The sequence below is a fragment of the Anas platyrhynchos genome, chromosome 10 (genome assembly GCF_047663525.1).
Source record: "Anas platyrhynchos isolate ZD024472 breed Pekin duck chromosome 10, IASCAAS_PekinDuck_T2T, whole genome shotgun sequence".
NCBI classification, from domain to species: domain Eukaryota; kingdom Metazoa; phylum Chordata; class Aves; order Anseriformes; family Anatidae; genus Anas; species Anas platyrhynchos.
In genome coordinates, this window is record NC_092596.1 from 22480236 (window position 1) to 22496069 (window position 15834).

A 15834-nucleotide genomic window follows, 5' to 3' on the forward strand; every position below is an offset into this window, starting at 1 on the left:
TCAATAAAACAGAAGTCTTAACTGGTAACTTAACTGGTAAGGTCTTACTGTTAGTTTAGTCAGTGAACAAGATTTGTTAAGACATTTGCTTTGTGGTTGCTAGTGAAAAAATGCAATAGAGTAAATATGTATAATGTGGCATCCTTATTTAATCTGCAGCATTCAGACAGATGCATTTACAGTTAGTAAAAAGATCTGTATTGATACCCTCACCAATGCCTGAGAATGAGTAATATTCTAGAAATGTGAGGACAGAAGCCATCAGGTCTGACCTTTCTGGTCAAACAGCAGTTTGTTGACATATTTCTTCAGCATTGCTTTCTTTCAAATACTGCTCATACAGTGGCATTAATGCATACAGTAAAATCCCTAATTGTCACATTAAACGCGTTTAAGTGTGATAAAAACAAACATGTTAATTTGTCTGGCCTACAGTAAGATGAGTATGGTTCTCGAAAACAATGGTGGGCAGTATCTTCCTGAAAAAATCTGTACTTTTATTAAGACTAGGTCCCAGTAGTATATCAGCTTTCTCTCTCAAAAATATATATTAAAAAAAAAAAGTGCCTGAGGTGCCTGTTCTATTAATAGTCAAAGTAAAGCCTCAGTAAGGGTCAACAGTGAAATTCTACAAATTTTAGCGAAGCTTAGCAATTCCCTCTGTGAAGTAACCCTTTGGAAGGTACCTTTGCTGTAGCCTTCACCAAACGTTGAAGAATAATTAATTTGGCCTGGAAAGCTGTAATTGCTGATGACAGTAAAAATAAAGCTAACTTGCCACATACATCTAGCAATTCTCTGCAATACTCATTTTTTTCCCTTGGAAAAAGCAAGTGGTGCAGCACATTTCTAGCTTAAAAGATAGCAGTCTATATCTGAACATTAACTAACAGATCATATTCAGAATTCCCTTCTTGGAAAAGGTATCAAATCTCATTCTCCAGTATCTTTTAGTAGCAATTGATTAGTTTCTCCTTATGGTGCTAAAATGTAAAGTGCTTGTGGCGTTTGAGAAAGCAGAGCTATATCAGAAGCTGATGGAACAGTAGGGTAGTTTTTGCCAATGAAGTAAAGCAACTTGCTTTGGGGAGGGTAAAGACCCCAGGTCTAATGCAGGCTGGTTTCTGTGAGTGGAAATGTACTCCTACCTGTGCTGCCCTCAAGCATGGAGCCAGTATTCTCTCAGCTTTATTTTTATTAGAGGATTTGTACATACAGACTCATGAGAACCTCCTCCTCCTCCTTTGACTACTTGTTCATAACAATTAGAGTAAGTTCAGGGAAGTTGTCACCTAAAATCTATGAAAACAAGAAAAAAGCTTTCTGAGGAAGTGATATAGAGATAGCTACTAAGGTATTTTTTATTGATCAAAGAATTCAGTGAATACGGAAGAGTGTATTAAAAAAGGAGAGGGATCAGTAGTTTAGAGGGAGCATTAAACCAGTTTTATATACCTGATATATACCTTAATATAATATACCTTAATAATTTCAGCTGCATTGTACAGTGTTAGAGTACCTTTTGGACCAGGAGAATTTGACTTATTTGAATTTTGTGCATGGATTTTAAATACAATATAGATATTGCACTGTGCATGTCAGTTACTTCAACAAAGCAGAGCAAAATCCTAATTCATGGCTATGAGAATTTCAACAAAGATGAACCCATGACACTGAAAGATTTAAAAAATAATCTAACCAACAGTATGATATCTCATTTTTTTGTCATTTACTCCTATTTCAGAAGTATGTGTTTGTTTGTTTGTTTGTTTTTAGTGAATACTGAGAAAGTAATATTGAGATTCCTTCTGTTTTCCTTACTATTTGTATTATTTTTGAAAAACATCTTCCAAATGATGTTTGTTAATTTCAGCTGTATCTATAAGTAGCATTTTAGACAAGAAATAGCTTGTTTCATTGTTTACTAAGGACTACTGAATACGCTCAGTGAACAATTGTCATTTCTCTTAAGTTACTATACAGTAGCATTTGAAATTCTTTGTGAAAACTATTTTAAAATCATATAAATCTGTTTAATATGAAAGCACAGATCATCTTTTGGGTTTGAAATGAAAGGGAAGTTTAAATTTCTTTATGAATATAGGAAATTTAATCCATTTAATTATGTGTCTAGCTATCACTGCTTGCACATACAATATGAACTGGTTTATAAATGGATTCTATAATTTACCCTTCTGCTTGTTTCACTGCAGCATATTTCTCCCACATTGTATGAAGGATAACATTACAAATAGTGAAATACATCTTTTAGAGATCTTCTAGGGAAAAAATTAAGACAAATTCCCTCTATTAATGCTTCTGCTATTCAGTTGTCCAATAACTACAATGTTCACATAGTAAATACATTGAAATTGAGTTTTACATTTTGCATGAATACTCAATTCCAATTTTGGTGAAACCTGTGGTGGCAAATTGTCCTCTATTTCCTGTATGTTTTTTATTATCTCAGGTGCTTAGAAGATTAAGTGTATGCTTAATATTCAAGCAAAACAGGTACAGTGTGATCCTCGTCCACTCCGATGCATGCATTTAAGGAGCCATTGTCTTCAGTGATTCTTAAGTACACAGTTAATTTGCTAAAGCAGAAAAAATATGCCTTCATGTTGTATATTCTATCCAAATGTTGTATGTAATCAATACATCATACAATACAATAAATGATGTATTTATTACAATCATGCTGTGACTCAACTGCTTGTGTGATGCAAAGAACTCAAAACAGCTGTCAAGTAATACATCCTTACTCTAATACCTTTGACTATTATTGGCTACTACTGCATCCACCGTGGTTCCAATAAATAACCAGTGGAAATGAGAAACAAAACCAAATCTGAGTTGTGTTTCTCCAGCTGCTGTATTGGGTCTACCTTACAAAGTTTGGCAGCAGACAAACTGCATGGGTGACTTTTATGTGAACAGAGCAGGGGCTGCCCTCACGTCAGACAGAGTGAGCCCTTTCTAGTCTGCTCAGAAACAGACCCTCCTTTGAGCAAAGATGAACCCATCAGTGAAGCTGACGCTGCCTCTGTCATTAGTATTTAAGAAAGGATGAAATTGCTTTGCAGCAGCTGTGAGAGAGAGAAGTGAGAAAATAGAAGAGAAACAGCTCTGCAGACACCAGTGCAAGAGGAGGAGGAGGATGGGGATGTTCCCAAGGTGCCAGAGCCGAGATTTCCCTGCAGCCCATGGAGAGGACCCTGGTGAAGCAGCCTGTCCCTCTGCAGCCCACAGAGGGCTGCACTGGAGCAGCAGGTGGATATGCCCTGAAGGAGGCTGCAGCCTGAGGAGAGCCCACGCAGGAGCAGGAGGTCTGGCAGGAACTGGGGCCTGTGAGGGACCTGTGCTGGAGCAGTGTCCTCCTGAAGGACTGTACCCCATAAAAAGGACCCGTGCTAGAGGAGTTCTGGAAGAACTGTGGCCTGTGGGAAGGACCCACACTGGAAGCTCGTTAAGGACTGTATCCTGTGGGAGTTACACCATGCTGGAGCAGGGGAATATAGTGTGAGGAGGAAGGAGTGGCATAGATGAAGTGTTATGGACTGATCATATCCCCATGCTGCACAGCATAGGAAGAGATGCAAGAGTCAGGAAGGAGTGAAGTTGAGCCTAGGTAGAAGGAAGTCAGCGTGGGTGATTTTAGCTTTGTCTTTGTTTCTCATTAGCCTTCTCTATTTTTAATTAAAAAAAATAAAAAATTAGTTTCCCACAAGCTGAGTCTGTTTTTGGGTTTGTGAATACTAAAATCTCTTCCAGGATACTAGGACTTCTTTGAGATAATATTTTTGCCCGTATTATACTGAATTGTATGAATTTTTCAGTTCTTAACATATGAGAGACAATTAGGTTTATATTGTGAAAAATCATCAGTGAATGCCTGTGTTTAAGTCAAATGATATTAACTGAATTCACAACTCCTTTGTTGTGCTTTCTAGAAATATTCTAGCAAGCATAGTCAAAGGAAATTGTGAATGTGTGTTGGAAATTTAAGTTCAGTAACATTCAGAGCAATCTTTTTCTTAGAAATCGTTCTCATCCAGTCAAGGAAGTGAAATACGTGATGTGACGTGCGTGTCTTCTCAAATCCAATCAATACAGATTGGTTTTCTAGTGATGTACTGAATAACTTCACTCACTTGCTGATGTACCACTAACAGTTAAAAATTATTGCCGGACATGATATAATTTAGAATAATTTACTTAGCTCTATATGCCAGTCTATTACGGAACTTAATTGATTAGTTCAGGATTTTTTTTTTTTTACTTAATTCTCACCCTTGAAGCATCAGAGCTTTCTTGAATTTTGTGACTCACATGTGTCACTTAAATTCACAGTGAAGAAACTATGAAAACCTGCAGTATGTGCCATATTCAGTGCAGACATTTTTCTTCCACCATGAAATATTTCAAATATTGTTAAAATCACCATAAGTTGCAGCATTAGTGAACAACCAACATTGTTCTACTCATATCTTAACTTCTGTGCCACACCTGCTCACTTATTTTCATTCATTTTAAAGGCAGGCACAGTACTTTACAAACACAGTATCTAATGGCATGTACAGTATGCCCATAGGGCCAGATTGGGATCTATTTGCTAGATGTACAGTGTACATTTTAAGGCACACTATAGGGATTGAGTTTACTTTTTGATAACTCTGTCCTTTTATTTGCAAAGATGGTCACTACCTGGAAATGTAGAAAAATAATCATTCATCTCTAAGAGCATCCAATGTATTTGTGTTTTTATTTTGTATTTTTCTCAAGAAAAATGTGTGAAAATGTTAACTTTAGGGCATTTAGAAAGTAAATATCAACTACTGTGTTACATTTTATATACATAGATATATGTTTATGTATATCTAAATATATAAAATGACTGTAGGAGCTCATACTAGAAGCTTAGTTTCAGTACAGTACTTTAAATACACTGGTGTTTGTTTTCAGTTACACTTCTGCACTGCTTCTTTCTAATGCAGAGCTTGATACGGACATCGGTTGATAATAGCAAACAAAAAATTTATAAAGAATATTATTGTCTTATCATGCAATGTAGTAGGCATCCTGTGGCACTATTCTCTTATCCAACTTATTTACAGTACTGCTGAGTACATTATTTATAAATATTACAGTGTTTGTCTTATGGATTTTTCATGGCACCCAGCAGTTATTCACGGTACAAGTCCTGTCACACGTGAGTTTCAATGAATGAATGTGTATGTGTCAGCATTGGTGCTGAGGTTGCAAGTTCAGAGGCTCCATTTTGTGATTTCAAAGCAGCACTGTACTCACAAATGTCCAGGAAAAACTCATAGTTCTTTAGTTTCCAATCTTTAAACTTCTTTGACGTTAAGTTGGGATCATCCAGCAGGCTGTTGATAACTGTGAGGTCCCCTTCCTTTGCCTGTCAAATTCCAGAAAGACACAGTACATGTCAAAATGAAATGTATGCCACACTTTGTATCTTGGCATTTTATTTTTGCTTTCATTTCAATGCAAACTGCTAGGCAAACTACTATTCAATCTGCACTTCAATTTTTTACCTATACTCAGGAACTACTACAGCTTAAACTGTCTGACAGCTCATTCCTTGGCACTTTCTATAACAGGCCTAGAAAGAGCAACAAGTAATGTTCGGTTGGTTTGTTTTGGCTTTGTTTTGTTTTGAGGCCAGAACACCTTTGCTCTCAAGAAGTGTTTGTTCTAAAGCTACAAAGAAAGCCTCGTCTGTGGGGGAACACTAAGAGATTATACGTTTACACGTTTATATTGCTCATACACAATATGAATGATAAAGCCTTACTTTTAAAGTGCTCTTGAGTGCTCTGATGTGGTGAAGCTTTTCATTGATAACTGGATCATTACATCGCTTTACAAAAGACTTGCGGAACTCCTGCTTGGTGGAGGGGCGCTGCTCTCCAAAAGCTGACAAACTAGCTTGTTCCAGAGACTTGTACAGCTCTTGAAGACCATCTGAATTTTCTCCAGTTTCTTTTAAGTTTTCTGAGAGAAAATAAAGAAACCTAAGAACAAATCCAGCAATTCAGACAAAGTTTCTAAAAACAGCAAACAATACTGCAAATTAATGCATAAAATAACTTTTAACACTGTCTTTCCATTTTCATTTTGATGAAACAATAACATTTTGGTAAGCCATAAAGCTATATTCTTAAGTACTACATCCAAGCATTTAAATGCAAAGTCCTGAGTAGCAACTGAAGAATTTATCAAAATATAATATGCATAATAATATGCTGAGCAAAAATCTTGCTGAGAATAATGGCAGTATTGCTTTGGTTTTCAATGCAGTAAAGAGAATCAAAATATCTCTGAAAGCTTACCTTCTACGCAAAAACTATTATGCCTTCTAATAGGAATTTTCTCTTCCAGGTTTTCATCTGCTCCTTCTATGGACTTCAGACGCCCCTTACCCCTGACATCTCTGTTTCGTGGAAGGCTTTGACTACGTTGCTTCTGTGGCCTGCTGTGAGAGCTGTGTCCTCTCTGACATTCCGCCAAGGGGAAAGGCCCATCCTGTTCATAATTATGACGTCTTTGTACTGGTAATGTTGCTTGTTTTCGTCTGTCTGGTGACATTCCAGGCCGGCCACTCATGTATTCTGGATCAGGAGGAACAGTTTGAAGAAAATGGAGCCCTGAACTGGTTAATGGAGTCTCTATCAGATCCTGCCATGAGCGTCTTTCTCGGTAGGGAGGTCTGCATCCTGACGAGTGTGTGCTTCCTGCTACATCTTGTCGAGAATCTTCAGCAGAAGAATGAGAATATGTGGATTCACTTGAAAAGTGTCGTCCATGTTTGGTTTCAGGGAATGGACTTGTAGAAGTCACCTGAAAAGAAACAAAAATACCTGACTATAAGACAATGTTAAAACAGACCCAAGAAAATCACTACAGTGTATAACATTACACAATATATATTAATAAAATGGACTTATATGTGTGTTTTGATATGTCATAATATGAACCTTTGTAAACAATATAATTAGCAGTGAAATCTTTTATGCAAATGCTATGTTTTAACCACTCCCTATTCTTGTTTTGCACATTCTCTGCCCATGAGCAACTACTGCTGGAAAGAACTGTTGGAAAACAAAGGTTTCCTGAAGATAAGCCCAGTTTACGCTCAGTCCAGCAGTGTGCTGTGAAGACATGAAAGCCCCCAAAAGAAACCAACCAGAAAGAAAAATTGGATTTCCTTTTTTTTTTTATTTTTATTTTTATTTTTTATTTTTATTTTTGGTGATAAACATCAGCCAAACCAGAAAAAAACTTCAGCACCCAGGAAGATTTTTGAATTTGGGGGGACTGCTGAGCTTATCAAATCATTTTAATTCTGCTGGGTCTGTGTATCATTTTAATTCAAAAACAAAGAGAAAGGCAAAAAAGTGAAAAAACAGAAAGGGAGAGGCTTAACCTGTATCCTGGTTGATAAAACAGCATCACATGGGTGAAAATCAGTCTGAACTTCACCCATGTGATGCTGTTGCCTCAGTCACTCTTTCTTTGGTTCTGGTTGTGTGAGGATCGTGTCATTCACGCTGAAGAAAAATCTGAAAGAAAAATAGAGAACAGTCCTATCTGTGCTTAGAAACAGATTAAATATCACAGGCTATGTTCTGTATGTTAGAAATGGTATTTGATACTAGAACCTGTTTGTATACAAAATATTTTTAACTCATTTATCAAAACTTTTCCCTATACAATATAGTAGAAGTATTTTATTTTTTATCAGCTTCTTAACATCTTATGACACTACCAGAAAACATTCAGTTCTTAGATCACAAGGAACAGCACTAATTTCATTCTTATAATGAGATCCGTCTTTGTTCTGTCTTCATAACAACTAAATTTTCTAAACCAAGCAAAATGCAAATCGAGGCACACATTGTTTGGTGACCTACTGTCAAATCCAGCATTTATAACTCACTGAGGGTGTTCGGTGATAGGAGTCACACAGTGTTGAAGAACCTTCCTGCTTCAGGGTTAAAGAGCCATCAACATCATCCTGGTCGCTTTCACTCCAGTAATCTGCTAACAAAGCATTCTGGGTTTCAGTCATGTGCTTTTCCACAAGAAAGCGGTTCCCACCTTTTCAAAGCATTACTAACTTACAAGGGTAAACATTTCAGTCACCTGGGTGGCTTGGCAGTTATTAAAGAGCAGACTTTGTGAAAACATCTGGTACTTAGATACACAGGTATGAAGAACCTTCGAATGTTTTAGGATAGTGTTATGGAAAGCAGACGAGGTACCTAACTCCCAGCGTACAATAAAAGAGCAGCTTCTGGTCACAGAGGAGAATTTCCTTCTAGGTGCCAAACTACAGCTGAGAGTAAACACTTAATAGACCATTAATAGACCATAATCCTGGCCATGACAAAAAAGGCAAGGCTGGCACCCAAGCTCAGCAGATGAAGAATGGATCTAAAACACTTGCTGACCTGTGCCTGTGATGTCTTCGCTTGCTCTAGAGTGACAGGCATACCTGATGGCTCTGCACTGGGAGGTCATACGTCAGCCTGGACTTGGAATTCTATATATCATTTGTTTTTAATATTTCTTACTATTCTAGATTTTATTTGTTGGTGGCACTACTAAATCTAGTTCTTCAAGGATATATGTTCTTATGACAATCTATGTTTTAAAAGACACAGCACTCATGCTAATAAAGAAGTCAGTTATGACATCTCCAGCTTCATCCAAATAGTGAACAGGTCTACTCTGCTTTCTTCTGCTTATCATCTCTGAAACATTACCTTCATCTGGATGAATGTCCTTGTCATCAGGTGTGTAACCAATTGCTGCAAGACCCAGACGATTCATCCACCTAATAGAATAAAAGAAAATGAGGAAGAGGAATACGTAAAAGCAACATCTAGTGTAAACATGAAGTCACACAGATTTCTTATTCTGTAGAAAAGTCAGAAGTAACTGTTAGTCCAAAAACTGAATACTGTTCAGGCTGTTAAAATCATGATTCAGTTGTATTCAGTGGTTAATAATTCCAAGTGAAGGTTGTTACAGTTCACGTACAGTGCAGATGTGGACTTCTGTTCATATCTGCTGGAGCAATTTGCCTAGTGGAGTATCAGACCCATTACATTTTATTCTGCTGCCTAGAAAACTGAGGAATTAAGTCATAAGGAAAATGTGAAACATACATGCTAATATGCTAGCTCACGTTAATGGCTTAACGTGAGCATTTACATATAATCGTCTGTGTAATACAGAGAATGTCCAACTCTGTCTCCATCTTAAGCAGAATAAAATCCTCTCTAAATCTGCATCTGCAACCTATTTGTGTGGAATAGTTTCCTGAGACGTGTAAAGGAATATGCTACATTTATTCTGATAGCTACTTCAAAAACTTCCCTGAAAATGCTAAAAAAATACAATAAAATCAATTAGAATGATGATGGTAATTGTATGATAACCTATGCTAGTAAATAAGTTGTATTAAGTTTACATGCTTAAAAAGCTGAAAGAAACTATGACAGTATGCCACTAGCTATTTGCTAATCTAAATTTATGATAATGGCAATATAAATGTTGAGGCTTGTCATGCAAAATCAATATCTTTTACTTTGATTTTTTTTTCAATACACAATCTTAGATTTCTGAAACAAGACTTGGTATAGTGAAGATGCTTCAATATTGGTATTTTGGTACTTTACGTTAGATGTTCTAGTTTCTGTTTTGTCCCCAAATAAATTAGTTTGTTCAAAAATAAGTTTTATTGTTTTTTTGTTTGTTTTTCCACTAAGAGAGTATTACAGCTTATTTTTAGGAAAGTTATTTTAAACTTTTTCTTTACCTAACATGACTTGATGTTTATACAATAAACTGTGGAAAAGGAGGAAAAAACAACAACAACAACAAAGAAAAAACAACAAAGATGGATTCATCCACTGGTCTAAGCAATGCTATGCCACTGCTCAGAGCAATGGTCTTCACCTGTAATATTGGATATAACACTGACTCATTGCATGGCCTTCAGCAAATCGTTCTACGTATCTTATGCCAGTACTTAGAAACTTATCTAAGTATCCAAAGAGGATAACAACATTTACTTCTTACAGGGAACTCTTATAAGGATTAACTCAATCACAAAACTATGAAAACACAAAGAACTGTACAGTAATGCCAGTAACTCATATTCATCATGAAGGAAGTAAATTTCAAAGGGAATAACAGGTTTACTGAGAAGCTAATTTTCTACAGCGCTCACCAGCATAATTTTGTTCAAGAAAGGGCGAGCTGATCACTTGACATTTGCTTCTTTTTAAAGGCATGTTATTTATTGCAGTAATTGAAACGACATCATAACTTTGCTCATTATTAAGCACTGATATTTACTACTTCTCAACAGTTATTCCTGAATTTCTAAACACATTAGCACTGGAGAAAATAGTTTTAGTCATACTTTGCCATATGCCTTTGGCAATTAAGCAGAATACCTCAGTGACTTTAACTACAGTTCTGCTTCAGCACCAGTGATAAAGTAGGACTCTACCATCTTCAGACTCAACACAAAATCAGCCATTTTGGTTGCCAGTGCACTGAACTTTATGTTGTCTTAAATTTCTTGCCTATTTTATCTTGTTTCTCATTGTTAATTGTTGCTCTTTGTTGATATAACCTTCAAAAGAACATGGATTTTCTTAGAGTATCAGCTTTTCTCATATGGCCTCAGTGTCCAAATCTGGATTTAGCAGAAGGTAATCTGCCTTCTGCAACACTGCTCGTTTTTTTTTTTCCTTTTTTTTTTTTTTTTTTTTTTTTTTTTTTTTTTCCAGAAAACAAGAATATCCCCAGTATAGTTACAAGTACATTCTTACCTCATCTACCACAATTTAGAGCTAGCTCTTTGTCAAGCCAATGAAAAGGATATCTGATGACATTCACTAGCTTATAATGATAAAATCTCTTCTGATAAAAGAAAAGAATCTCAATCTTAGGTTTTGTATTTTTTAAGAAAAGCATGGTGAATGTTTTTGAGGTTAATCAGGAGTTATAGAAGTGCTGAGATTACAGATCCTTTTCTTACAGTTAACACAGGAGGAAATGCAAACTCAAATCAAAAGGAAAGCTGTGTAAACCTGATGAATTTGCCTGATGAGCAAACTACTTTATTTTTTATTAAGAAAACAGACTGGCAAAGTTACAAAAAAGTTCTCTCTGGAAAGCTTGGAACTTAGCCTCCTGGTTCAGAGCTTTGTGTTGAATGCCTTGTAGGCTAACATCAGCTTTCAGGAAGGCAAAGGGAGCTGTGTGGCAAAAGTAGACTCTTTAAGGGATAGATAACAATGTTTTAATGGAAGGCCATGCAATGCAAGACCATGTGCTACACCTGCCAAGCACCTACAGCAAAGAAGGAGCTATTATTTATTTATTTATTTTTATTTATTTATTTATTTATTTATTTTATTTTTATTTTTAACCTTAGCAAACCAAATGGAGGGAATTGTAAGCCTCAGGAGAAGTCACGTAAATACATGGTTAAGTTTTGTATTTCGTCTCAATGGCTTAAATTCTAAATAAATCAGATTTTGTTTTAATTAATTCTGTTGATTACAAATAGGCACTGTTGTCATTCATTGAGGATAAAATAGAGCTGCATGGTAGGAAGCTAAGTTAAATTTACTGAGATAATTCTGGTTAGTACCAGGGGATTACAGCCCAAGGTCTGTTCTGAGAGTCTGATTCTACCCCAAGGCTTGGAAAAGGATGTTTACTGAGGGCAGACTTGAACTAATTAGCTGTGACAATGATCAAAACTTGATACTTAAGAGTGAGTCATGCTTGAAATGCCCTGAATTGTCAGGAGTCAGGAACATGTTCTCTTACTGATCATTTAATAAAAACACTGGAAAAAATGGGCCAAACAAGCAGGGAAACATTTTCATACAGCTTCAGCATTTAGAATACTATATTAAAAAAACAACAACATGCCATCACTCATTGTACAAATGCAGTTAGGGATCTTGTAGATTCCTAAAAACAGCTGAAAGAGCTATCAGTATGACGCAGTTGCACAAAATGCTAATGCCTATATTTACGATAAAAGAGAGTAATTATCTGGTTTTTGAATCACTCTTCAACCACTTGGCTATTTCTGTCTAACAGTCCAGAAAAAAAATGACACAAGTGAAAAAAAGTCCTTTGATAATCCCTCTCTGTATTTTTTATTTTTTATTTTTTAAATAAATGTGTACAAGGCAGTTAATTTTAGGGTTATAGTTAAATCTGCTCCATAATTCCATGGAGAACAGGTCAGGAAGTAGTGAGTTGCTGTGATTCAAATAAATTTATTTACTAATGCCCTCAATGTTGTATAAACTTTTTGCAAATGCAAGAAACTAATTCAGGTGAAAAAGTAAATAATGGATATATCCTGAAAACGTTTAAATTCAAGAAATAGTCCCTTCACTTTAACTATTTCTTTCTATTATATATTCCCTTAAAATGAAACCAATGAAACATCAATACATTAATGCACACAATAAATAAATACACAGTTATATATTTAAAACCCACTTCCTAACTTTCTCACCTCTTTCATCAATTAATACTTGTAAGACATCCCAGGTTTGTATTGTAAATGTTTCAGAATAGGAATATATCTTTGTTTCTGAGACTGCATCTACACTACAGGTTATTTGCCTAAAAGAAAAAACAGAACTGAAGTGGAAGTTAAATGTGACTTAATCAAGTTATCTTTAAGTTTATTAAAATATAGATTCCCTTGAACCATCTATTTCATACATACAATTTATTTAGTGCAATTTGTATTTAATTTCAGGTTATAAACTTTGTATTATAACCTCTTACATCACTGAGATAATTGGATTCCAGAGTTCGCTGCAAAATTCTTTTCAATATAGAATTATATTTTAAAATCAATTTTGTATTTCATTTTCTGGCTTCTTCCTGACCAGCCTTTCTTAATTGACATCTGAAAAATCAATATGTTTCCCTTTTAGGTTCATGGGGTACATTATTTTCACTATTGCTAAGGCTGTGTGGGTAATGCAGTCATTTAACAGACTAAAAGTTCCTGTAATAGGTATAGCTAAAATGATTCCTTTTTTTTCTCAACAAAAATGAAGCCCAAACACATAACCAATGCCTCACTTCAAAATGTAATGGTGAACAGTCTTCTCAATGAGCTCATCTCTCCAAATATGTCAAATCTCAACAGCCTATATTTTTACTACATGTATTTTATTTGTCACAGTTGCTGGAATTTGTTAGGTAAAATCATTGAAGGGATAAACTGTAAGCACTCTCCTTATTTGATAATTTGACATGACTCTGTTGATCTTGTTTCATGCATTGTCTTCTTAGATTTGTCAGGCTGGAAAAAATGTGAAAAAAGCCCTAGACACTCTAAGACTTGACAAGTGAACCATAGCAATTTATGTCCTCAATGCGTGTGCACATACTTCATGCACTTAATGGGAATTTGTTTTATTTTTTTTAGTTTTTGTAATCTTCACTCTATCAACTGAATGCACAACTAGGCCTTTGTAGTCTGAAGTGTGTGTTGTTTGATTTGCTTGTTTTTTGTTTTGTTTTGTTTGGGGGAGGGAGGAACTTTAGTGGTTTTGTTGCTGTTGTTTTCCTGGTGGATGATAGACAATAAAGTTCGCAACCCCTGTAGAAAATAAATTATGCTTCCAGTAATAAATGAAATAGCATCTTATTATACAAATATAATTGTGTAACACAAAGAATATACACACAATAACTTTATGACAGACTACAATTTCAAATAAAACCCTAAAGAAATCTACCAGAACTGTCACAGAAACTCACTCAAGTGGAACTCCTTTAGCCAAATTGCAAATACGTTTCCAAACACATTTGTAGCAGCTCTACCACTGCCTCGACAAAATAAAAGTAGTCGTCATTGCTAAGTCAGGGTTGGACTGACACACTGATACTTAAAGGAATTAATTAAGAAGACAGTAAGATGTTTTCTTCATTAGTGAAATGCAGCTACATAATTCAGCCCTGTCCTATAGACTTACCAAATTACTCTGGCTAATTCACCAGAGTTTCTGGCTATCCATGCACAGGCAAATACTATTAGCTGCCTGCATCTGCCACTTCCTTTACTAACTATGACATTGGATTACGCTCCAGCATGCACAGCCACGTTGTGTTCAATTCTTTCTATTTTTGCCATAGTACAGGTAAGGAATGGAAATCTGTAAAATCCAAGCCATGATTTCTTAACTTTTAATACGTTATGTCATTTTACTCAGTTATTGAAGCTTTTATCCTAGTAATAATGACTGGCCAGAAAAGCTTTGGAGAGTCTCAGTGGAAGAGCACTCCTTAGGAAAGATTCTTCAAGGCCAGGGATGGGGTTTTGAGCGACCTGGTCTAGTGGGAGGCATCCCTGCCCATGGCAAGGGGGTTGGCACTACATGATCTGTAAGGTCCCTGCCAATCCAAACCATTCTATGACTCTTTATAAGCAAGAGAGCTGAGTTTCTTATGGCCTGAAAAAGTATGGGTGGAGTCTGAGGGTTTGGAGGTGAGGGTGGAGTTTTGTTTTTAAAGACGATTTACTTCTGAAATTGTGTAATTTTATTTCTACACACTCTTAGAGAAATCAGATGAAACAGGCTACACAATACAGTTAAAGGCCTGATTTATATATTTATAAACACAATTTCTATTATTGAAAAAAACATTTTTTGCAGTGTTGACTTTAGTATGTCCAGTATTAGATTACAATGTGACTGTAATGCATCTTCATTCACCACTGAGAGGTCCAGCGCTGTTCTCAAAAAATCTGCTCTTTTAAACGCGGACGAACTGTTTGACTCCCTGAACAGCTGTATTATTTCACAGTGGTATTATTTCCAGCAGAATTTGATTAAGTTAATTCTGTAATTTAAGCTAGTACAGAAAGCCAATGTAAATCCTAGCTCCTGTGCATTAGGAATAAATTCACACCTGAATGCTAATTTGGATTGTGTATTGGATAATTGCAGTTGTGTATTGCAAACTTATTTTAAATCCTCTAATGTAATGCTATAAGCCAATGGTTTTCTAACTGTATTAGGGGGAAATGGTAGTTCACAAATCCATGGAAGGTAGTCCATAGATGGTTGAAAGGAGGAGTTAAGTGGCTAGCCAAGAAATAGGAGACTTTGAAGACTTGCAGCTCTGTCCTAGCACTCCCTGACCACTGTAGCTGTAACTGCTCACTCCCACATGCATTTCATCCAGACCCTGGGGCCTGCAGCTAATTCTCATCAGAAAAATGTTTTACTTGTGCTGCAATTTATGTGCTTCTATGTGAGCACAATAGCTTAGAGGATTGCAGTGGCCTTAGGAGTGACTGTATCTTCCCTGAGTTTGAAAACAGTTTACAGGAACGTTAAAAAAGAAGGGGAAGAGCTGCTGTTCCTGTTAACTTATAATAGTATAGTTACAGGCTTAAATTCAGGGATTTCTGCTTGAAAAGTACCTTTCACATTCCCCAGGCTTGCTTTCTTATTGCTTTTCATTCGGTTAGAGTCTGGAGAGTAAAAACTCTTTAATAACTTACTCAGTGCAGTTTCTTGAAGAACTGTCAAATTAGGACAGGCAGATCTGACAGGGTTAGTCTTCTGCTCACTTGTCTGGCAACTCTTGCTTAAGAAAGGCAGCATCTAACAGGGGCATATGTCTGAGTTTTTTACTTGCCAAGATCTTTTCTTAGGTTTTACTTTACTCATAAGGGAAGATTAAAAGTAATTTAAAACTGTAATACTAACCTACCATCTCAGCTGGGAA

General features: G+C 36.0%; 1 protein-coding gene across 3 annotated transcripts in view; it reads right to left on the reverse strand.

Moving 5' to 3' along the window:
* Positions 1-1177: 1177 nt before the first annotated feature.
* Positions 1178-15834, reverse strand: part of LOC101797884 (connector enhancer of kinase suppressor of ras 2) — a 174912-nt gene continuing 160255 nt past the window's right edge. The window contains exons 20-25 of one of the 3 annotated variants that reach the window (XM_013092027.5): positions 8796-8866; positions 7967-8070; positions 6360-6867; positions 5822-6021; positions 5311-5422; positions 1178-1299 (exon numbers count right to left, since the gene is read on the reverse strand). In XM_013092027.5, the coding sequence (XP_012947481.3) occupies positions 1289-1299; positions 5311-5422; positions 5822-6021; positions 6360-6867; positions 7967-8070; positions 8796-8866 (1006 nt within the window). In that variant the 3' untranslated portion in view covers positions 1178-1288. Of the gene's footprint in view, positions 5423-5821; positions 6022-6359; positions 6868-7966; positions 8071-8795; positions 8867-15834 lie in introns of all 3 variants that reach the window. The other 2 variants (XM_013092026.5, XM_021266824.4) reach the window with 2 other exon arrangements.